Source organism: Rhea americana, unplaced genomic scaffold (genome assembly GCF_003343005.1).
Source record: "Rhea americana isolate MKP2758 unplaced genomic scaffold, rheAme1 scaffold_14, whole genome shotgun sequence".
Lineage (NCBI taxonomy): Eukaryota > Metazoa > Chordata > Aves > Rheiformes > Rheidae > Rhea > Rhea americana.
Window position 1 is genome coordinate 3,853,900 of NW_028185483.1, and position 25,389 is coordinate 3,879,288.

The window sequence follows — 25,389 nt, forward strand, 5'->3', positions numbered from 1 at the left end:
AAAAATCTTAAATTTTTCTAATTTTCTCCTTCCTTTCCCTCCACCAGTTGGAAAGCCAGCACTGCCCAATGGCATTTGGGGCTGGAGGGATTCGTGAACAAAAGGCAAACAAAACCACAGTGCAAATTCAGAGGAACGTGGGACAACATTTACTCTTTAAATATTCCAGGTTAGTACAGTCTTGATTGCTGGGTTTTGTATGTAATATTTACACAGAAACAGTGATCCCCAAATAGACTTTTGTCATGACTCACCTTCAGTGGCTTTGCTCCTTCTTCATCAGAGCTTTTAAATTCAATGCACACCGTTATATTCCGTGCCTGGAAAACAGAAATGTGTTGGATTAGAAATAGAGTATCCATAAACACACAGACAAACTAAAAGGGGTGAAAATAAGTTCTTTTCAAAATCTAGGAGAACATGTAGATGGTGGATAAAAACTTAAAATACCTTCAAGTCACAATAATTTTACCAGAAAATGTTTCAAAAATGAACTTAAAAAATGCAAGCTCAGTCTCAAACTGCAAAAGCAAATTAGAAAAAGTGACCAGCATTTACCTGTGTCTTGTCCTTAACTCATTTTCAAACAGCACAAAAATGCAAGTTGTATTAAAGTTTCATTTAAGAAATACAAATATTCTATAGATTCATTCAGCCTGCATGCATCACTTCATTAAATATAGCCCTTTTGAAAAGGGCAAAAAAGCTATTACCATGTCTCTCTGATTCATTGATGCAACTTAAAGGCTTTCTTAACCTCTACGTGTTTTTCATTACAATTGTATCTAAATTTTATGATTGCAAAAAACTGAAAAAGATCAAAAGCCAGGTCAGTGACTCACATCACCACCTTTCCATCCTTCCTGATGGGTAGTCGTTGATGTCAATGAGTGCTCACTCTTTGGAATAAACACCTACTCAATGTCAGCCTGAATCAGTCATATACTGTACCTTATTAAAATATTTTTGACTATCGTATTTGAGATGTTTTGGGTAGATGTATATTTGGTTCTTGTATACTCTGTAAGGTCGAGAGTATTTTGTTGATTCCTGTACAAACTCCTCTACTTCCACTGTAGGTTGGTGCTCCTTCACGTCATTAAATGGCTTGATTGGAATAAAAGATGAAGTTACACAGTCTTCAAAAGAACAGAAAAGAAAATCATCATGTTATGTTTGTTTTTACAGTCATACTACTAAGAATAAGTAATAATGACATGCAAAGGGTCAAATCGTGCCTTCACTTGCATCCATACAAATCCAGAACTGCAATATATCGTCCTCAAATGCTTTATCTCATTTAAGTTAAACAACCCAGTGCTGACAAAATTCCTCTGACGCCTGCTGCATTTGAGACGCGGTTTAGCAGCACCACTGATACACTGACATGTTCAATACAGCGGAAGTGATACTGTTTCTAATTGACTTTACAGCCCAGCATCTCGTTTAAGTTTCTTTATTGTCTAGTAATACAGTAAATGAAATGAAGAAACAAGTAGCTTGGAACCAAATTAAGTATATGATTAAGTATATGATGCAATTGGGATATCTGAAATCAGTTCACGGAACAAGCGAAGAAAACAAGCGCTTTGTCTCCCAGACAGCAAAGTCACCGGTATGGATCACAAACCAATACACCTCTCTCTGCCATTGAACAGCGAGACATCTGGCCTCAGCATGGAAATCTCCAGGGCTGGTTGCACAAAAGCAGCTGAGAGGGTTTGGGGCACGGACTCAGGGCTGTCCTGAGCTACTAAAAGCAGTTTGAACAGCTTGCTCCCAGGCGAGCTGCGAGGCCACGAGCTGTTCTCCAGGACCGCGCTCCGCACAACTGGAGTCTCAGTTCTGGGTTTTAATACGTATTTTGTTCTGAAGTAGCAGGGACACACCAGTAATAACAGCTGCCATCCTATTCCCTGCCTTTGGGACCACGACTGCCTGCAAAGGACAGTCGGGGACCACATGGCACAGGCAGAAGCTTCATAAAGCTGTTTTCCCTATTCTAGATCTGTTTCCCCTTACACAGCAGCAAGGGCAGAAGTTTTGTATCATGTTAAACACTCTCAGACAACATCTGATAGATCGCTGGCTCCAGCTCTTAGTGTAGCAACAGTAAATAAAGCCGTATTAAAACAAAGATCTACTTCTGTTGTCTAATGCAAATTGATGCTAATGTGGAGCAGCGTCAGTCCCCAGAAGCACAATCGCACTGGCAACTTCTTGACAAAATCTGTGGCCAACTTCCTTTTCATCGGCTTCTCTTGGCAATACAGCGTTTTAGCACTAGCTAAGCATGATTAAAATTACCAATGGGAAGGTGGTATAAGTACAGTTACTCGTGTTACCAGGGCTTCCCTTGAAGCTGACTGAATTTTCACAAGGATTTCAATGAATTTTATAGCAAGTAAGTTTTCTGATACAGTTTTATAATGATTTTACAGTCTCAGAGTAAGACATATTTTTTGATACCAAAGGGCTGTTTAAATTGTTATAATTTATACTGAATGAACTTTAATTGACTTTCCACAGGTACTGGACACCTTAATATACAATGTATATTTAAGCTCAAAACTTCATACTATCACAGTGCATACTAAGTCAGTTAGCAAGGTAAGCTCCAATCCTGTTTGGCCCATTTTGCCTTCTACGAGCTACCAGTTTCTTTTAATACTGAAAATACAATTTGCTTTTGAAATGTTAGTGAAATTATTATTATTATTATTATTATTTATCTAAGAGTATGTAGAGATGTCCCAAAACTGATGAGCACTCATTTTAACACTTCCGTGTGACATACTATTTCTACACAGAATACATTTTATCTACATCCCAACAAAATCTAACCCCATCTTGACACTGCTCTGCTTTGAGCAGGTTAAATGAGCTAGACAAATGTTCCTTTGATTGCACTGACATCAAAACAACAGTGACTGTTAATTTAATCCCCTTTTTTCCTGTGGAAAAGTCCCAAGCACAACAGCTTTTGCCCCTTACTTAAGGCAGAGTCTTAACAAGCAAAGTCCCTGATGGTTATCTTTATATCTCCAGGGGTCCCCTACTGTAAATAACCAAGTGCTCTGAATTCTAAGACTTCAGAAAAGTTCACAGTCCTGAGCTTTTCACAGCACTGGGAGGGAGAGACAAAAGGACCAAGTTAGAAGAATCCACATTAGCAGCTGCTGCCCTGATGCCAGAGGTACTTTCAGAAGTACCTCTGCCTAGTCAGCAATCTTGAAACCCACTGGTAGTCACATCCCCTACGCGCTAACTCACAGAGGACACGACCATCACGGCCCCTGCCTACAGAGATGGGCTCTTAACCGCAAGCTATAGAGGCTCAATCATTTAGCTCTTTGGTCTAATCCCTTGCAGACAGGCAAGAAGTCCCTGGATTTTCATCTCATGTGGAGACAGTACATGTAGTCTTTACAACTTGAGTATATTTGGCCAGGTACACGAGGAAATGAAGACTGACTTAATAAAATGGTTTAAGAAAAAAAAAAAGACAAGCAACTTCCCAAACTGCATAGTTTTCTGTGCAATGATTTTACTGTCTCAAGGCAACAACTAAAGCAGAAAAGTCTATGACAATGTCCTAGAAAATTATAAAGCAAAATCATACTCGGATGTTCCAAAGGGACACAATCAACTGCAATCTCCAAACAGCCAGGTATGGTTTGTATTTTGCTGATCTTCTCTGCTCTGCAATGATAGAAATAAAAACATTTTAGAAAATTAGAACAAGGGAGATACAACCCAACACATGAACTCATCTAAAATGAAAAACAGATCCTGACTTCAGAAATAGATATTTATTTAACATATTAAATATATACACCCATTGGCAGTCAGATTCAAATCACATGCAATGGCAGGAAAGAAATGTTTTTTGGCTGCATTCCTGCCTTCTCTTTGGAAACAATGTCATAGGGTATTTTGTAGAAGAGGGAGAAACAGATGAACTAACAACAAATCTCAAGAGAACTGACTTACCTACTTCTCCTCTCTACAGTCTGAAAGAAACGTCCTCTAAAAGGCATTCTGTGAGAGCTTACAGCATCATGGCTTCTGCAAGCACTGTGCTGAAAAGGCACCAAGACATATATTTCTTGTGTCCAGGCAACCTGAGAAGTGCCAGCATGGGGATGCTAAGTTGCTCTTATCTACGAGATGCTTCAGACAAGCAAACACAGCACCAGCAACTCCTCATCGAGCACAGGGAACGTCAGTAAAGTTTAGACTCCCAAAACAGCGAGACAGGGCAAGAGATTAAAGGCCTGATCTAATCTCTGCAGTGGACATTTGATCTTTGTCATCTGACCTCATACAAATGGAACAGGAAAAGCTCATTAGACTAATTCATTACTAGGTGCTCTAGAGTAGACAAGAAGAAATTCTGGGTTTAATTCTCATGTCACTTATGTGGTATAAACAATGTCTTTGCTTTAGAGTTAAATCTGATTTACACCTGTGTGAAAGAATATCCAGCCAACTAACTATCCACTAATTTAGATACTATAAAACATTTGGAAAAGTTGTTTTCTTCCAATGTCCACTCTGCCATTTGTCATGGAAACTCAAACAAACAAGAGCATGGAGGCAAAAAAACACTCAAGATTTTTTTTTCATCCTTCCCCTCGTTTTCCCTTTTTTCCCCTTTCTTTTTTAAAACTATGCTTTCTTTTTGGTTACTTCACCTGCATCTCTCCTGACGGAAGATAATTAAATGCATCATTATCTTCAGGCTATAGTAACATTTAATTATGTGCCAAATGACATTTCAGTTTTCCTGGAAAACTCAGGCTGAAGCAGCCTTTGGCAGATAATAGGCTAATGTAAAAAACATTAAGTTAATATGGTTACTTTGGCACACTGCATTAAATGAAGAAAAAAAGAAAAGCTGTGAAAAATATTCTGTATGGCTTTATAATCACAGACCCTTCTCAGACCAAATTCAAAAGTGTTTCTTACCTTCTGTATTCTGCTATTAGTTTAATCAAATCTTCCATTGAAATCTTATTACTTTCTTGCCTGAATAAAGGTGAGAATCGCGAGTCCCTGTCAACATTTCCCTGATTATCCTTAAACACTGGTCTAGAAAGAAAGTAAAATAACACAATTATAGACACTCACTCACACATATTTAAACTTTTTAAATAGTCATATGATCTTTTAACAAGGATATGATACAATACAAATTCTTACACAAAATTAAGGGGCTGTCTGCTTGAAGGGGCTTTCAAGCAGGACAGCTCTTCCCAGCTGCACATCCACTGGAGCACAGACAGTTCCCATTTACCTGCAGGTGCAGCTGCAGTCATCAGTGCAAAGACCCAAGATGTTGTTTAATCTTACACCATGCAAAGAGTTCCCACCGATTTCAGCCACGCTGTGACCGCTGCAGTTTGGAGCTCCTGGGTTTTAATGCTAGGACAGACTGTCAACGGCTAGCTCAGCATTTGTCCCCTTTCCCCCCCCTTTCTGTAGCTAAGCCTCCCTTCGGAGAGCGGGGGGTGCCCAGTGCTGCGGGAAGCGTCTCCCCGCTCGCTCCATCGCCCTGGCTGCTCCCGGCCTCCCCGCAGCTCGCAGCGGAGCCGGCACGAGCCCGTGCCCTCGCTGCCCGGCTGGGAGCCACCGTTTCAGAGCAGGATGCACCGGGCGAGACGTTGCCACCTGCTCGTACATCAGGCACAGGACTTCCCAGTTCAGACACCAACTCCTTTGGAAGAATTCACCACACAAATAGGTAGTTTGGTCCAACAGGTTATAATTATTCAATGAAAATCACGATAATTTTAAGTAACAAATTATAGCACTACGTTAACTCCTGATCACCAGATCTTATCATGTAAAGATGTGTAGGCTTGTGCAGGACCAGGCTAGCAGAGACCTTTACTGCATTTTCCTATGCGTTAGATCTGTTCTGTGTCCACCAGAAGTCTGACACAAATTCACTTAGGCTTAACTTTCCTTCACAAAATGCATTTGCAGAGCATCAATTCAACTTTTGGTGAATCAGCTATAAAATACCGAACAAAAAGGAGGGGGAAGATAACCGTTTGTAACTGGGGACAATAAATACCAGCTGTCGTGCACCCCGGAAAACATTCTCAGGTATTTACACTCCTGCTCGCTGACACTTGCAGGATTTAATTCACACACCCCAGTGCATTTTGCCCAGCCCCAGGGGCCACGCACACTGGTGGAACCAGCTAACGTAACAGCTATCTACACCAACGAACCTTGGATGCAACTGTTGTATGCAAAAACATTGCTTAACAAAAGTAACATGTTCTTGACACTAAGTGTTGTCCTGTGAATCATTTGGCCGATCTTTCTTCCTTAATTTACTTCTCTGTCCCGCTGCCAGTGAGAAGAAGAATCAATGCCAGCACAAATTGTTGCCAGATGCAAAATAATGGAGTAAACCTTTAGAAGAGGATCCTAAGGATAAGTATAAACGCACCATATCTTAATTAACTGAGAGAATAACCTCTGTCTCACTTCTCTGTAGAAAAGTAAAGTAACCAACTCTCTCCTATTAGATTTTTGCCTCTAAAAGTTACAGAGAATTCAATCTACACCATGGACTAAACATACACAATGCCAACAATCCTGAGTTATTAGGGAGAAAGACTAATTCCTGGCAGCTACCACTCGCTTCCAAATCCTATTAAAGAGCTGTCAAAAAAAAAAAAAAAAAAAAAAAAAAAAAAATACACGCCTATGGGTGGAAGGACTTTACCCCTGGGGAACGGTGCTGGCCTCCGAGCTCCGAGCCCTGGGGGCTTTGCCAGCCGTGCTCGGGTACGTGGGTTTGCCGCCGCCACCCCCCGGGCCACGCGGGTCGGAGGCCAGGCGGGCTTTACGGCGTCCCCACCGTCAGCGCTCCCCGGGCTCTGCCTGCCCTTCCCGCAGCGCTGCGGGCGGGCGGCTGAGCAACGCAGCCCAGCCCAAAGAGTTAAAATTAAAGGCATGAAATCTGCTATCCTCAACACAAAATACGCAAGCGTTCCTCTTCCTACAACCTATCCGCAACGCTCCACGCATGTACAGGTCTTGCCACTACGTCCGCAATTCAGACGTCCCTTCGAAACAACCTTACCCTTCCTAGAAATAGGCGTACTTTTATGCATTTGGAGAATTAGATGGCTTTCCGCTTGTCAAACCGTAATTTATCTCCATTTTCAGGGCTTGCGAAAACTGAAGGATGGCTGGAGGAACAAGTATTATGTACACGACAGCTGTAGTTGAGTAAATACACTCCTAAGATTTGCTCTGCCCTTTTGGGTTGCTGGGCAAAGATCAACTATTTTCTTCTTACTACAGAAAATACTCTGACAGCATTTTAGAATGACGACTGCCAGTCAAAGGAAAAGATGGTAAAACCCTTCAACTATCCAGATGTTCAGTATGTGTCTAATATATTAATGACTCCTTATTGCCCGCTACCTAATTATCAGAGCGCTTTTAATGAGAAAAATCTCACAGAACAAAAAATCCCTAAGAGATTCTAAAGCAATTATTTGGGGGGAGGATGGGGAAAGAAGGGAAGCAAGGAAACAGATTTCCCTAAAGAAGATGAGATATTTTCTCAATATTTAAAAACCGTTTCTGTAGGGCTGATATTGTTAGCTGATACACCACAGTTATACAAGTTCCTTAACCTACACAGCATTCACAATTTAGTACTGAAACTGATACTTATGAAAGCACTGGCTTTTTTTTTCTGTGAAAAAACTGCTCACCTTCAAGGTGAGAGATACAGCGTGAGGCTTGTTGCTACTGAGCATCAGCGCAGCTTCACTAAGATCAGCGATGTCAACTCACACCAGCCCCGAACCCAGGCAGCAGCTGCGGGAGCAGCGCGCAGATTCAGGCGCCCGGCTCTGAAACACGAGGTCTGTGCAGGTGGAGAAGGTTGGAAGGAAAAGCAGCGTGCAAAAGCTCATCTCCACGAGCGAAGCTTCCCCCTGCCTACAAGATGCAGACGAGGCGTGTATTTGCAAACCTTGGCAGCCGTGTCAGGAGTACGAGCCCGGAAGATCGACTTGACACACTGCAGTTCTACCGCATGCTGTAATTATACCTGGGAGAGCACGCAGAGCGCCGGAGCACGCCGGCTCCGGCACATCGGGGGAACCCAGAGCCAGCCTTCCGAACGATGCTCGCAGCTTGGATGCCACGTAAGATAATTAGTTTTAATCTCATGCACAACACATATGACTGTCAGATTTTGGCTCACTAAACATATACCTAAAAAAATCACACTGTGGCCATCTGCAACTGCTTTAAGGGGTAAACTTTCCATAGAAGAACAGGAGTGTGGCTATTGCCAGAATTAAATAACTGGAAAACTCATTTCCAGTCCCAGGTTTTTACTATTTATCATAGCCAAACCATTTTTTTCCCCTGTAGTGTGATAGTCTCCTGTGGAAACATCTATTTTCAAGCTGTGAAACTAGAAATAGAATTTATAGGGCCAAAGTACACTTTGCTTATACCAGCAGGAGTCCTGTATAATGCTAATACTTAAACAGACATAAATGAGTGCAGAACTTGACCTAATGAACTAAACATATCCCTCACGTAACTTCACTGATACCAACAAGTACATGTGGTATATTTGAACAGTGTTTCAAAACAAACAAACAAAAAAACCATGTTATTTTGTTATTTCATCTTCTCAATGTGATTAATAACAGAGAAAGTTTAAGACAAGCTGATAAAAATGCCCAAGAATATTTTCTGTAGTTCTACAGATGGGAAGAAAGCTTTTTAATGAGTAGCGAAGCACTGATTTAGGACGCCTAGGGGGCTTACGGATGTTTTTAGGAAGAGACCAGACTAAAGCTACCAAATACCCCGTTTCCCCAGATGGTCGTCTTCCATGCAGAACGTTGCCTCTTGGAACCGAGGGACATCCACAAATCCTAGCTTTGCCCTCTGCCCACGCGCCAGCCACCCGTGTAACGCATGCAGCCTAAGTCTGTGAAGTGCTGAACGCGCTGTGCCTTTTCTAACAGCACAAGCACGTATGCCCATGTACACGGGGAAGTTTCACAGCCCGACGTGTTGTTTAGACAATCACATTTAGAAAGGATTTGAACCTAGCAAAGACAAGCATATAATACAATTTGGAGAGCTTTTCAATCTTATCTTCTAAGACTGTGGACTGCATATTGGAAAAATAAAAAGTCTAATTTCAGAGAAAACATCTGATGAAACAAGTCACTGCCACTTCTGAAACTGAAAAAGCAGAGGACTGGAAGCCAAGTTTTCCACTGACAAAAACCCTTGAGGAGACAGACTGAGGAAGGCCGAGACTCGGGCACCGCAGGACGTAGCATGTAGCGAATAAGCAACACGCAGGTTCCTCTCGTATGAATTTCTACCGCTTTCTTGTGACCATGTGTTCTTAGCCAGTTTCCAGCCTGCTCAAATGAAGCATTCTGCATGGAATTCCAGAAGGAAACGGCTGTTCAGTCACCCAGCTAAGCCCCGTTGCGGGCAGGAGCAGCAGCGGTGGCTGCCGAGTTCCTGTCAACGGGCAGCAGGCAGCAGCACCACCTTTCCACAGACCTCCGGCACACGCAAGCAGGCTGACTCGAGCAGAGCACTACGTATTTATTACTCGGCCTTAACCGATCAGGATTTCATTCCTTAGTCCACATCTACATGCTCCACTATCAGAAAATAAATGAATGTGGTTGTAATACTATGCCTGAGATGACCAAAGAGCTGCCAACTGATATTTTAAAGATAAAATCAGAAACAGGAAACAAAACTGAAAGGAGGTAGAAAATCTTCTGAAAAGTGCTATACTTAAGTCCAGCATAGCTTGACAGGCTAGCGAGGTGCTAACCACCTCACAGGGATAGAAATAAAACTTAACTCACGTCTGTTAGGCTTGACTTTGGCAGAGCAAGGGCAGACCCGCAGCTACAACCCCAGACTGAGGCACAGGGCTACATAATGCCTGCGAGCCGTACAGCTATGGTATGGACACAGCATGTGCGTAGAAGCCCTTAAACTCCTCTTCTGCCTACTCCATCCCACTGAAGACAACTCAGCGCTGCCATATGGAGGATTCCATGAAAGGAGAAGGCATGTCCTTCAAAGCAAGAATACCGTTCTGTATTTTTTACGCCAAGAAACATTCTGAGATAGGATTTGCTGAAGAGGGAGGAATGTTTTAGCCTTCTCCACGTGCACAAGTGACTACTCAGAACCTGGTCCTGACCTAGTGGTTAAAATGACCATGGTACCTAAAGATGGCTGTAACAACGGCCAAGTTTCAGCAAATATCACTAACAGGATAGCCACAGACAAGAATCAGGCAGGAGAGCTCATAAAAACCCTCAGCTGAGTTTGATGCCCAGCCTGCACATCTATTACCATCATACTGTTCATTATTTATATGCTAAAAGTAGCTCTGTCAAACCAAGAGACACCCACCAATATCACTTTGATGAATGGTCCTCCAGCTACACAGAACCAATAAATATTAACAAGCATCCTTAAGTTAGATACAACAGAACAGAACACATTATCCGCCTTTTGCTTGAACATGCACATGCTTTTCCTTTTCCTATTGGATATTGACAAAAATGTATGGCAATAAAAAATAAATGAACTCTTCAAATGGTTGTACTTTACCGCGTATTTTCTCCCTTACCACTTTGCCATCTAAGCATCTTTGCCATTTAAGAATCACAAGCTTCCACCTGCATGTGAAGCGGCAAATCAGGCCCGTCTGGTGCTCTGTACCCCCAGAGCAGAGGCAACCAGCCACCCAGCTCTCCCCCAGGTCCATGGGCAACGTCGCACGCAAGTTCGAATCTAATGCTCTTTCCTCTTTCCCTCCTAGAGTCTCAGTTAGCACTCCACCAGGCCAGACCTCCAGCCAGAGCAGAGGCCACAGAAGAGGAGCAATGCTTTCACCTGGTTTTCCTTATTACGGGGAGCTTCGCCCTACCCCACGCATAGGAAAAAGAACGGAGAGCTGTCACAGGGACATGCAGGAGGAAGAACAAAAATAAATTATTGCTACTAAATTTAGCTGCAAGAAAACCCAGCTGACCAAAGACGAAAACAACCGTCTATCACCTAGCAACTACTAAAAGTGCAAGAGGACTGGAAGCGCTCCATTCTTGATACCACCGCAAAGATGCCGCTTCTGACACAACAATCTCCAGATCCTTAATTTGAGCTGCTTAAAATCTGACAGGCATCATTACAAGAACAGAGCTTCAGACTTGTACATCTATATTTTAGGTGGCTACTACAACTCTGTTTCAGATAATCGTCACCTGCACAGGAGATTCTTGTGATAACTATGACTTTGAAATCTCTTTGATAATTTTTAGCACCAAATAACTGGTGGAGCTCATCATCAATTGATATTCCGTCAATCACCCTTGCTGTTCCCTGGTAACTTCACTACATACCTGAATAAAAGATTATATCATACTAATATTTAACGAGAAAATAACCAATATTCATATGCGTAGAAGAAATACGGTAGCAAACCTATAAAGCTATAAATGTGCTGAGGACTTAACTCATATGGAAAACTTTGCTTAGCTTCAAGCATAGAAAGTGTAAAAGGATACAATTTCATAAGTAGAATAACCTAGAAGATACAGCCACAAATTATAGAAAGAAACAATACATACCTGACTGACCAGGCAAATGGCATACGGTATTTCCCCAGCTTGCTGCAGAACTGTTTATTGGATTTTAACACTTTCTGTGCACACTACAAGAAGAGAATAAGAGTTGTTTCATCAACATCATTAAAATATCTACAGTGCAGCATGGAATACATCCATGTAACCCTCTGCTGAAACGGTAATAACGTCCCTAAATTAATTTAGTCTTGTACTACCCTTGACAGAACAGGTTCTGGGATGGGCAAAGGCATCACAGACCTGCTGATGAATGAAACCTCTCCAGTCAGAACTACATTAGTTACAATCATTATTCCAGCTTGTTGTAACCTATCCAATGTAAATACACTGCCTGCTCTGAGACTGGACCAGCAGGTGCCTACTCCAGCTTTGCTCCTACACAAAGTGCACTAACTTGCAGTTTCTAAAGGATTGCTGAAGGAGAATTTCACTTTACTAAAGTATGATCAGCATTAGGAACACACCACAAATGGATTCCTACACTGCAATCAAAGTGTTAATGCATTCGAACTGAATGAAAACAGCACGTACCATACTGTAGCTGATCACTGCATGTAAGGATTTCATTCTACTGAAATTAATTGAGTTTGAATATTTGTCTTCTTAGAGATGGGCTTGCAGTGTTAAGCAACTAGAGACTGGTAAGACTTGCGAGCACAGTTTGCCATGCATTCAACTTACTGGAAGCTGAAAATACCAAAGGAGGAATTGATGTTCTTGTTACCTTACCTTAAAAGAATCGGGATTTTTTATGTAAGGTTCAGCACTGCTGGCAATGTTTCCTGTAAGCACCTTTTCTATTTTTGCCACTAACACAATCTCAGAATGGGGATTACTTATGGAGAAAAGAGCCTGTGAATAAGAGAGAAAGTAACAGACGGTTAAAAAGCGTACAAAAATAATGGAGAAATGAAATACTGCCAGTGTTCTTGGTTGATGGAAAAGCCAACAAAGCAAATTCAGAAAAAAGTATTTGGCATATACCTACATAATCAAGAGAGCTAAGGGAAGAGGGAAAAACAAACAAGCAGTCCCTCCCCCCTGCCCTTAAATCTCTGCATTAGTGCTGAAGTAAGCTGGTGCACGCACAGCATCTTGCAAAAATATTAGCTCAGGTCAAGAAGCAGTATGACCATGTTAGCAACACCTTTGCTAATACATCTTTTCTCTTGCAGAATCTCTAAATGCTGGCCTAAGTCAGCTGCAACTCGGGGAATAACGTGGAGGAGAAGGTAACATAAGGGGAATGAAGGGCAAGGATAGTAACTGCAAGAATGTGGAGGTAATTAGAGATCAATGCAGCATCTACATGAGGTTTTAAGTTATGATTTTGTTTGGCTGGTTGTCACTGGGTGAACCCAAAGAGCGTGCGCGCGCACACACACACACACACACACAAAAAAAAAAAAAAAAACATGAGTGGGTTTCTCTAAATAGAGATGCCAACTTTTTAAAAAGCTGTGACTACAAATGATTTTAAAATGCACCCAAGGAACTCAAAATCAGATATGTGTAAGCAAGTACCACTGATACAACAAAAAAAGTATTGTTGAACATAAGAACTTTACTGAACTAAAATAAGCCATACAAGTCACATATGGAATACCTGTTTTGGATACTTCAGCCATTCTTCTGGGAACCCTTTGACTTGTGGTTCTTCCATTTCATTCGAGTCTATACTTTCAACAGTGCCATTTTCTAATGAAAACGAGGAACCTGAAACCATCTGTCTAACAAGTGTGTGGTTCAAATCCACATGAAAATCAGCAGAGATCTTCCTGCTATCCCTGACATCATATAATGCCACGCTCACAAAGAAAGGCTCTACCTGGAGAAAGACATTAGAAACAAACCACAGCCATTACTGAGAGCAAGAGACTTAAACCCTAGCTTTTATTGCTTTTATTGCATCTGCACAGCTACAAAAAAAAAAAAAAAAAAAGCAAACAAAGATTGTTTACAAATTGTAAGACTCCAAGCCTCCCCCACCCTCTGAAGTAAGTATTCAACCAGGCGATTTTAGGGGCTGTTACAAATAATTCAACACCAAGCCAGAACAGTGATTGACAGCTAACTCACTCAAAGAAATATGCAGATATATTTGACACAAACAAGCATTACAGTAACTGAGCGTAGCCACAGAAAAATGTGTTACAAAAGAATTTCTTAATGTAGCTTCACAGTCACTATAAAATATGGAAAGAATGGTGAAGGGCTTTCCAGGGATATCAGAAATGTGACAAAGGTAAGGAGGCGAAAAACGCTTCCTGGTATGAATGAATATGTGTGGGTGTATTATTCTGTGGGAAATGCATGTTCCATTTTCCCAGGAAACCAAGAACATTCAAACAGCTCTGACATTACCCACTCATTGTATCTCGTATTACTAGCAAATTGAAGTCCTATGACTGGCAGTAAACTCCAGATGGCCTCCGCAGTTCTGATGAAACAAATCAGTCACAAAATAACAACCACCAACTAGTGATGACAATTTCTAAGCTATCTGGAAATCAGAATCCTAAAATTATGTAGATAAGGATCCATGCAAAAGCAGATACAGTAGTGTTTTTTTCAGCTACTGTCATGAATTATTGCATGCCCTTGGTACAGCTATCGTGACTTCAATAAAGAGTTATTCCAGTCTGCCAAAAAAGTATTGATTACATCATGCTGCATGTTTAGTCACTATAGAGGTCATCTTTAAATGAAAATAAATAAATAAAAATCAATGCCTTATACATAATGCATTAAAGTCGAATTGTCAGGACAGTAATTTGGCCAAACTACTCTAAACTCTTCCTGTTTCAGAATGAAACTAAAAGCTGTGCACAGTGGGGAACAGTTTGCCTTTCCCTGCTCCCTCCACTTTCTGCCTCTTTTTAAAAGTAAGAATAAGCAAAACTTTCTGCCCTGTCCTACTTTTATTTGGGTTTTCCTGCCCAAGGAAGCAGACAATCCTTTCTACTAGCCTTCGTTTCAAGAGCTGAGCTGATATTCAGAAGTCTCCCTATGTAAGTCTCAGCAGTTTAAGCTTGTTGTTCTTACAGCAATTATATACTCAGTGACATCTTAAATTCCTCATTCAAGTGTAGCTAAAAGTCCACAATCTAAATAAGTTTCGAAATGTTTGTTGAAAGGTTCCTTAGTTTCATTATTCATCACAAGTGGCTCGGCAGAGGACGAGGAAGGACTGCAGTACGCGTGCGTGGTGCAGCTTTCAGTTTACCTTGTTCTCTCAAACAGAAAGCAGCATGTGCTCAGGAAGCCCTTTCTAGAGGGAAAGGAGGAAAAAACCCACAGGGAAATAGGCAAAGCTTACGTTGGTTGGAGGATCATTCTCATTTTCAGTAACACAGGCCTGGAGATTCAAACTGAGGGATTTACAAGTTATCAAGATCCTCTTAGCAGCCTTTTCCTCAGATGGCTTGACCACCGAACATGTCCCTGGAAACTCCTTCTTCTGGGGATTCAAGGACTGAAACAAACAAGTTGGGTCATTAGCTCGATATGGAAAAAGCAAGGTAATTCAAAATTAAGTAAACTTCTAAGGGATGTTTACTATCACTGAAGCCCATGAAAAATCTCATAAAAACCATTGCTGACACCTTCATATTACCGTAGTGAGTGAGTGTCATCCCTAAACTATAGATTAGGGAGTGAAGCAGAAATACTGCCTGAGGACATAATTAGGTTTCCTACAACTTCAGCGCAGAATCTTGATTTTTTAAAATAAATTTTTTTTGCTTACTTATCCTACTCGAAATTTCAGCTATAATTTCCTGATCTAGATGCAATAGCTTCAAATTTATGGCTATAGCACCACATCTTTGGAATACAACTCACTCCTTGACCCTCCTTCCCACATACTTATACAATATGTCAGTACTTCAGCTTAATTAATGTTTTTCAATAGCACCGCTACAGCAACTTTGACCACTGGTTCCAGTTTGAGTACACTGATCCCAGTTTTTCTTCTAGTCTTCTTTTTAAGTAAAAGAAGTTTTCTAAATAAATCACTGACAAACATATATTCAGCACAAGCAATAACAATCTTCGACTTCTGGATTCTAATACTTCATAACAAGCAAGCTGAAGTGAAAAACAACCTGCAATTCCCTGAATTTTCAACCAAGCCTCTCATATAGATAATCTTTTCAAATTATTCCTCCCACTGTTTTTACATCTATTCCCGTTTCTGTTCTCAAAACCAATTAAAACACCGTTCTAAAAATGTTTCCAAACCAAAGTGCGGTACTGTCTGCTTTAAGGACTCAAAGTTTAGCTACAGATCAGCTATGGGTCAAGTCTACATAAATCTCTACAGATCAGTGAGAGAGTTTTGTTTTCACTTCCAAGCCGAAAGAGTCTAGCTTTCACTTGAATATTGCAGTCCTGTGGGCACAAGCAAAATTGGCACAGGCTGGAAGTCCTGGGAATACTCGGTTGCTTTCCGGGCTCCGAACCATGCTGGAGTCTAGCTAGCCCGCCTAGCTTAGGCCACCTCTGTTTTAAAACTTCCAAGAAATCGCAAAACAGGATTTTCCACTTACAGCTATATCAGGATCCAAGGAGAACAGATTTAGTCGCTCTGCATTTCTAGAGGCTTTCACTGTTTCTTCTGTTTCTGTGATGTACTGTGGTGACAGACAACAAATTAGTTTTCTGCATACAGAAAGAAATGCAGATACAGTTGTTAAACCTTTAAATGAACGGTCAATGTTTCACTCGAAATGTTTTGAGGATTCACAACTGGGGGGAAAACTCCCCCAGACAAAATCACTTTTCTTAGGGCGGAGGCAAGAAGTGGAGGGTAGAAACGTGCAGCTCAATCTTAGAGAAGGGCAGAATCATGCAGGTTACAGAAGTGCATACGAACATAGGGCTGGGAGTCATCTCCTCATTCATCCCTTTGCCAGAGTGCAGGACCAGCCACAATAATTTCATTTCTGCTAGTCATGCGCTTAAGTTGATAATAAGTCCTCTGATAAAACCAACTCAACAACTTTCCCAGGCAATCCAGTGCTTCCCTACCCTGTCATTTAAAAGTTTGTTTTTATGTCTAACTTGAATATTTTTTTCCACATAAAAGCATACCCTACACATTCCTTTCCCTTTACAAACCCCTCATGTTCTCTCTAAAACTTTTCTTCCTAATCTAAATAGCTCCAATTCCTTTGGTCTTTCTTTGTAGGCCATTTTTCCTAATCTTTCACTATTTTCAATGTTTGAACTATTCAAGGAGCTCACAACTTCCCTGGTTGACCCAGACTGCGTACAAACTTCAGCGGAGACGTTCAGGCTCTGCTCTTGCTCATGTGTCACGTTCAGGCTTTGTGCTTTCCACAGTGGCATGACGTTGCTGACACACAGTACGTAACGCAGCACAGCAAGACCCAGAGCTCCGCATCACGTCCCAACCACCCCTGCCGTGGGCTGGCATGCAGAAGCAGGTCCTGATGTGCCCCTGGCACAGGGTTTAGACAGAGGTGGGATCAGATGTCACAGGCTGGGGACAGGTCACAGATCCCTGCCGCAGCCCGGGTTAGGCAGCAAAGAGGAAGAATAGGAATTAACCATATAAAGAGCTGTACAGGCACAGTAAAATTTGCAGAATATCTGTTTTGATCTTTTAGGCCACCAGTAGTCTGATCTGCTAGTTACACTTTTGAGATATCTACATTAACTAAGCCATTTCCAGTAACAACTCAATGCACAGATGAGATAATCAGATACTACTGCCATCTTTAACCCACGAACTCAGATACATCTTATCTGCCGCACCTTTTCCTTTTTTTTTTTTTTTAAGTTCCGAATAACAGTTTCACAAATATAAATACAATCTACAATAAAATTTAGATCAAATTCTGTCTTCATTTGCCTGTACAGCTTTCAGCACAAGTCACTGGGAGTAACATCCTCAGACAACATCTGGCTATATATATAGATAGTAACTCAGTGACAGAGGATTACAAACAAATCACATATTCTTTCTTAAATGAAATATTAAATTGAAATATTTGAAAATTCTTTCTTAAATTGAAATATTTCTGATCCAGCTTTTTGAAAAGTTTAACACCTTCTACAATTATCTCATCTACATGAAGAAATTTGAAATTCAGAAGACAAAACGCTTCCTCTGATACAACAAGCACCTTTCAATGAAATTACAGAGGGTGGTAACCAGTTCACAGCTCGTTTCCTTAAAATACTGCACGTCACACAAGAAATCTTGTCTCTCTAGGGGCCAAATAAGTGCAGTTAAAAAGAGTAAACATTAACAAAAAACTATGGGGGCCAGGCACTTGTTGACTTTACCAGTCTTTATTTAGACTGGTATTACTAGTACTGTAGGGAGCACCTACTTCCTTAATACCTAGGAGTTACTCCTGATGAAGCCTTTCTCCCTTAAACAAAGTCATCAGCTGTTCAAAAAGAAAATGATTCCCATTATTTGTCATGTTTCTAACATGGGCTGTGCTATATTTTTAAGCCATTCACCCTATTAATAATAATCCAGTCGTAGGCATTTTTGGCACAGGTAGCACTTCACATTAAGCTTGTAAAGAAAAACATAGTATCCATTACTTTTGCAAAGTCTGGGTGTAAGGTGTTCTCTGAAGAATCAGTCTCTTCTTGAAGGCCATCATAATTCACTGAAACTTCTGCAGAATCTTGAAAAGAAAACAATTATTCAAATGTTCTTATTATACTTGCTATTATCAGTCTTAAATATCAATCCTCATTCTATTTTTTAATCCCTTTTATCATCATCAAGCTATAAAAAGTAAGAAATACTAATGTAACCTCTGTCCTCCTCAGGCTCATCTCCCACTGGTGTTCGCTATAACTGTCTCCATTTAAGCTTTCCGAACAAGGGCCCCATCTCTGTCTATTCAGTGAAATGTCCGGCACATTCACAACAAATATCCATGCCCACAACAAAGACGCCTTTCTTTGCTATCTCAGTCCCTCCTGAGGCAACACCGAGAATTTATTCCAACCCAGACTCGAGACGCCCAGCAGTTCACCCTTCGGTGAGGCCAACGGGGGGCTTACCCAGTCTTTGGGAAGGCAAGAGATCTAGCCTCGACTTTGGGGACTGCAAATCTATGGATCCAGACAACAGAACTACAGAGCAACCCCTTTATTCAGCTCTTACACTCTCAACAAGGACCATTCTGCTTCCACAAGGTACTTCAGCCCAACGTGAAATGAGTAATTAGGGCTTTTCTGCCAAGAAAGCATCGTGCCTTTTGACGAGTTAACTCCATAGCACACTCCTCTTGCTAGTTATCAGGGGATTCATCAGTAGTCGAGACTTTTGCTTTCTGTTAGCCTTGTGTCTTTGACCTTCTGTGCACATTTTTCTTCCCATTCTGTCTACCGCCCTTATTTAGAATTAGACTTGAGCTTGGGAATTTAGAGAGTACTTCTCTGATTCTAAAGTGCAAGTCTCTGCCTCCAAATCATATAATCTTTAGCTATATTGAAAGAATATCCTACCCTTTCAAAAATCAGACTTTATTATAAACTCCAGGGAAAGGACTACAATTGCCTCTAAACTTCCCCAAGATTCAGGTGTATGTAGATTCAAAGCTTTGATTCAGTTCAGAGTAGCACTTCAGATCCCTATTGCAGTTTCAAGTATATTTGGTCCTAGGACTTTAGCTGGGGCTTACCCAACTGAACACAGATTTATTATGGGAAGGGATGAGTTACTGCCACATGAAGAATACAGTATAACAGAGCATCCAATCCTTCCTTCCAAAATGAAGGCACATTAATACACAAACTCACCAAAGAAAAGTCAGTAAGCTTCCACTAAAAGAGCAAAATAACACAGCTGTGTTAAAAAAAAAATAGCTCCAGATGCTTAAAGAAAATAAAATGCTGGAAAAGAACTGATCTGACCTCTCAGGAGAAAACTCCTTAAAGCATTCAGACTCTCAAGGCAGTAATACTTGAAGTACCAGCAAGATCTCCAACAGAGAGAACTGTATTTGAGAAAGAGTTGCATATGCCACATATGATGTTGCACAGCCACATCATTCCCACTAACTGTACTGGGAGCAGTTTAACCTCCCCCATAGCCTTTTGAAAACGATCTACAGGGACTTATCCAACATTGTGAAGGGATTGCCAAAAGACTGGTGCTACTTCGTCAGAAATCAATAGGTGCAGAATCCATTAGAGACTCAGGCAGTTAAATTGATTCAATAGTGAAATCTGAAGGTTCATTTTTTTTTGCATTTGATTTGAAATGCAATGCAAAGTTATTCACTCTTACCAAGTTTCAGATCGGTGAGATCTGCACTTTTCCTCTCCTGAATGGTCCCCTCTGGATTTATTTGCAGGATTTTGTTGAGAGTGAAAATCCAGTCATCCATATCCTGCTCATTTTCAGCTGCCAGCACAAAGTATGTGAGGTCATTCATTTTCAGCTCAAAGGCATGTTTCCTAAGCCTGTTATTCTGTTGTAACAAAAGGAAAAGAAAAATAAGCATCAGAACTTCTTATAAGAAGGTACTGAAAGAGACATCCATAAGATGGGCTTTTGTATGGTTGATCCATAAAAACTAAAATTCAAGCAAAATTCACTAGCTTTAAAGAAAATCTAAACAGTATGATATTAATGCAAATTTACGTCAACCTGAGTCTTTGTGCATCTGAAAACTTCTAGCCAAGGAACATCTAAGACTGTGGACAGTAACACTTGAAACTTTGGTAGGGAATACCTCCCAGGTGGAATAATGAAAGACCTGTGAGGGTGAAAATACTATATATGAAATGAGTATTGCTACATGATTTATAGTTGTCTGGAGAGAACACCCTAAAAGCTCAAGTCTAATCAGCATGCCAGACGTAAAAGATACAAGATAGTGCTAAGTAATATGAATATTTGCTCAGTAGGAACAGGATGGACTTCACCAGGTTCAATTCAAGATGCAAGCAAAAAAGTCACCATGAGGTTAGTGTGTCCCACTCCTGACTGCTAAGATTAGGTGCAAATAGGTCAAAGGAACTAAATAAGAACAATCTATACAGTTTTCTATCTCAAGTACTAACAAGCTATCTCAAGCTAACTAAATTTCAGAGCATCTAATGAAGTTAGAAATATTGTGGTTAGGATGAGAAAATTTCAGCACAATTTTATTCTGGAGGATGGGGGCAGGACGATGAGAAGAGCCGTACATGTACTATGTGCTTACATTACTTACATGAAGCTCTTTCAGAAAAGTAAGTCTAAACTTGGAACAGAAATTAACCAAATCTCTCCAGAAGACTGAAAGGATACAAATTCCTCTGCATGAAAAGATCAGAGTGGACAATTCTGACAGGTATCGTCACCTTGAAGTGTTAGAATGATTTAAAAATGAATACAGCAATTTCAATAACTCTCTGCAGCATACAAAAGGTGAGACATACTACCACTCAGTCACTGCAATTCTACCTTTCCAAAATATAAAATTAGAATCAATTCCCAGTATACTGGCAATAGATTCAGTTCTGTTCTATAACATTACATTCTACCTGCAGTAGATGGTTAATCCATTGAATTCTGTCATGAAAATCAGCAGGTCCATAGGGAAAGGGCTCAATAAAATTAAGTGAAGTAATGTGATTTTCTAATATCATATCCTTCGTTCCTCAAATTTATCAAAGATTTTTCTGTGGTAGTCTTACAGAAACAGTTAAATCAATTGTCCATCCTCTGGGCTTGGATCTCCAAGAACACTTACGCTCCTTATTCCCTTTTACTTAATCAAAATTATACAACCATTGACTACAGACACCAGTGCTACCATTTTACTTTCAATAGTCCAGAAAATTGCAGTTGACTAAAATTAAGACACTGTTGACACATCTAACCTTGAAGTGACACTGATGAACCCAAAAAGAGTTCATCGCCTCCTGGAAGTGGCCATTGCACTAGGTTCTATTTTTCTTTATTAGATGTTTTAAATACTATGGCAATGGTATCCTCTAGTTCTATATACCACAAGGTCAATACAGAGAAACATAGTCCTATACCAATAATTCACATAGTGAGATTATAGCAGTATCTTCTTTTGTGTACAAGAGTTTAATACTGAGTTGGATTAGCAGAGAGAGAGAGAGAACTCCAGACACTGAGAATAAAGTTTCATGTACATTTTTCCCCATCAACAGAGATGATTTAAAAAGAATTCTATGTAAATCTGTTATTACTTGCTTGCTCCAGTCTTCATATTACAATTCTGTGATCCAGCTTAGGAATCGGTAGTGCTGAACACAGACAGTTTTGGAGCTATTCTGGTCAACTGAATCAGCAAAGTTTCAACTTCCCAAAGTGATTTTGGATTGGAGCAAAAAGTTTTGTTTTAATTCTTCCACAAAGTACTACATTAAAGTGAACTATACATAAATTTTAGCTCATCCAAGCTACTAGAAGTTACTAGACTAGTGTAAGAATATAGCTGGGTTTTGTAGCAATTCATTCTTGGGAGCCTGAAGTTATGATCACAGCAAAATTTATCACTGTATACATTCAAATTAACGTAAAACAATGACTAAAACTCCAGTGAAATCTGTTTGTAATGATGAACCGCAATGGTTTGACCAAGGGTTAAATGTTGAAGAGAAATATGCTAAGAACCTTAGGCTACTGCATGTTCAAAGCTCCTGAAGACAGAGTCTTTGTATAAATGGATTATGTATATCAATTTATGCATGATCTATAAAGAAAAATGCTACCTTTCAATTTCTCTTCTGAAAGAGTACAAAGAGCATTAAAATGAATGCATTTCTTGTCTATATTATGTACTTCCACTTACAGACATGGCCAAGATCTTTATACCAGGTAATGTAATGCTATTAGGTATTATCTAAAAGAGCAGTATGTCTCACATGCTGAATCTTAAGAATATTAGGGCAGGAAAACTTCAATATCCACTTTCCCATCTGCACTTCAGACTTCTGGCAAGAAGATGAGATCTACAGCAAAGTCTTTGTTTCAAATCTAAAGCCAACTATTTTCCTCCTGATCAGCTAATAGGAAAAAAATGTGCCCTTTCTCAGTTTGCTTCTCTCTAACCCTTTCCATATGGTATGTGGACCCTGAGGTTGGCTTGTTGTAATCTTCAACACTTAATTTCAAACTGAAAATTTCTTCCAGAAGGAAATAATATTGGATTCAGGAGGAAAAAAAAAAAAAAAAAAAAAAAAAAAAAACTATAAGCTATAAATGGATAAGCTATAAATGAAACATCAGGCTAAATCTAATGCCTGCAGGGTCATTCTTCCAAAATAATGGAATTGTTTTGGAGGTACTTTTTATTTCATCTGGAGATGCTTTCTTTAGGATGTTTATCTCAATTTAGACACTAAACCTCTATCAGCCAGCAGCTCAGAAGCCATTCATCTACAGTCAGATGGTTTATAATAGTACAAAACTAGTGAAAGCAGAATATTTAACATCACAGTCTTCCTTTAAGCCTTCAGTTTTATCAGACTCTTTCTCCAAATTTTATGGCTCCAATTTTCCTTATTTATGGCAACTCTAAGCAATGTTTCATCTTTCAGATTTTAAGCTCATCATGTTTTGCAAATAGAGACTCTGATAGCTGACGATCCTCGGACTATTACCCCTTTAAGACTCACCTCTTGCTAGTGAAGACATTTATATAATACATATATAATCAAGGAAACTAATATCTGGTGGTAGACGAGAGGTAAAGTCAGAGTTCCAATAGTTTCAGACAGTTTACAGGGATGCTGGAGATTTAGAAGGCAGTTGTCAATGTTCAGGAGGATGTTCTCAAAAGTTTCTTCAGCTGTTTTTTTTGTCAAAAAGCCCCAAAATCTTGAAATCAAGACATTTTTGCTACTGCAGAGTTGCATCGGAAACATCACCGAAGAACAGGCACCTTCTGAGCTACTATTCAGTCTGCATCTAAAACCACACTACAGGGACATTCAGGGCTTAACTAGGGTTTTGGCTAAGGCCTATCTTCAAAAAAAGCACATACTACTAGCAAGCAGGAGCATTTCTCCCCCCCCCCTTTTTTTCCTTTCTTTTTAACTACTCTTATAAATGACCAGGCAACATCAACTCACGTGGCCTGGTGAAAATCAAGTGGCAACAGATAGCCTAAAACTGACAATAACTGAGTTAAGGTCTCTTAACCATAATCAATCAGGTAGCAGTAGCAATTCCTTAGCAGGAGAACCAGGACCTCTCCAACTGCCTGGAGCAGTTTACACTGCCTCCACTATACTGATAATTATTGCAGATACACAGAGCTCAAATCTCAGTGCAAGACCGACTGCAGACTTCAGACACTCCTAAAGAGGACTTCCGTATCAGAACCTCTTCTGTGGTTTCTGCCACACTCCCAGGCTACACCTGCTAGGGACTTCCAAGCCAACAGGCTAGAACAGGCAAACATCACTATTCTTCCATGTATTTGCCTCTACCTTCTCTAACATCGGTTTGAAATGAGAAGCATTCTCCAAACTACACAGAGGAAACGGGCATCCTCTACAGCTTGGTACTTCCCTGGGCGCAACCATGGGAATCAGGTTCTGCAGGGGCTTTCAGGAAACATTTGTTCACTGAGTAAATTCCTCTTAGTGATTATTCTTGCTTCAAAGACTCTATTTTGGGGGAAAGAGACTTTATGGTCAAGAAAGGCTAGTGTTTATCAAAGTTTTCCCCTTGCATTAGCTGAAAAGTTTATTTCAAAGCAACCTCCAGATCAGTCTGGGCTAGTCAGTGGGATGTTATCAATCTTTACTAGCTGCGAAGAACAAAGTATGGGGGGGAAGAAATTGAAACATCGTGCTAGATCAACCAAAGCAACATAACATTGTTTAAAAAAATAGTTTAAAAAGAGGAAAAGTAGCAAGAAAGAAAAGAAAGTTAAGAATCCAGCCTTTGGAAGCAAAGTTGGATGTATCTGGCTATTCATTTTTCTAAGCTGCATAAACAATAAGAATCTGCTGCTTTTAAGATTGTTACCTCTGAATGTGACAGCCTTCTTCAAGGAGCCTATTGAATAATCTAAATAATCTAAGCTCAGGACTTCAATGCTAGACTGACTTACTACTGTTCAATAGTTGATGCTTTGTAACCCGAATCTCTCTAATGCATAGCAATTGTGCTCTTAATCTTTAATGTGCATATGGTAAAACCTAGTAACTAAAAAAAGTAATTTCAATGAAAAGAAACTTATAATTTTTCCTCATTTGCCACAGGCAAAGTGTGTATACAAGACCTGTTATCACAGTCCAACTGATTTACTGTACCCTGCCAATCTGAGATCTCATCCTAACTTAAAAATACAAACGCAACAGTGCTTTCATCTAATGCAATGGAGAATAAGACCACTCTCCAATCCATGTACGTGCGCTTATACGCGCCTTTAGTAATTCCTATTTAAGTTTATCTGACATCAAAACAACAATGAAGTAAAATGAAACTTACCTGCACAACTCCTGTACAAGAATCCAAGAAAATACATCCCTTGGGCTCCTTTGATATTTTTTCATCTTTATAAAAATTCATAATGTATGAGTTATCCGATAATTGTGTTAGTTGAAAGTAGCGCTTCTTGAATGACTGAAGTGAAGAAAGAAAAAAATCACAATTGTACTGAAAAAAATTTTTTTTTAATGCAATTGCACTATTTAGGCAGACAAATGTAACATTATTTTA

The 25,389-nt window shown here is 40.1% G+C and overlaps 1 protein-coding gene across 7 annotated transcripts in view; it reads right to left on the reverse strand.

Moving 5' to 3' along the window:
* Positions 1 to 25,389, reverse strand: part of DOCK10 (dedicator of cytokinesis 10) — a 130,542-nt gene that overhangs the window by 50,105 nt on the left and 55,048 nt on the right. For all 7 annotated transcript variants that reach the window (XM_085298588.1, XM_085298587.1, XM_085298590.1 and 4 more), the window contains exons 7-18: positions 25,159 to 25,293; positions 19,981 to 20,164; positions 18,279 to 18,364; positions 16,244 to 16,327; positions 15,013 to 15,168; positions 13,300 to 13,521; positions 12,423 to 12,545; positions 11,679 to 11,761; positions 4,972 to 5,094; positions 3,623 to 3,702; positions 952 to 1,139; positions 255 to 320 (exon numbers count right to left, since the gene is read on the reverse strand). In XM_085298588.1, the coding sequence (XP_085154714.1) occupies positions 255 to 320; positions 952 to 1,139; positions 3,623 to 3,702; positions 4,972 to 5,094; positions 11,679 to 11,761; positions 12,423 to 12,545; positions 13,300 to 13,521; positions 15,013 to 15,168; positions 16,244 to 16,327; positions 18,279 to 18,364; positions 19,981 to 20,164; positions 25,159 to 25,293 (1,530 nt within the window). The remainder of the gene's footprint in view (positions 1 to 254; positions 321 to 951; positions 1,140 to 3,622; positions 3,703 to 4,971; positions 5,095 to 11,678; positions 11,762 to 12,422; positions 12,546 to 13,299; positions 13,522 to 15,012; positions 15,169 to 16,243; positions 16,328 to 18,278; positions 18,365 to 19,980; positions 20,165 to 25,158; positions 25,294 to 25,389) is intronic.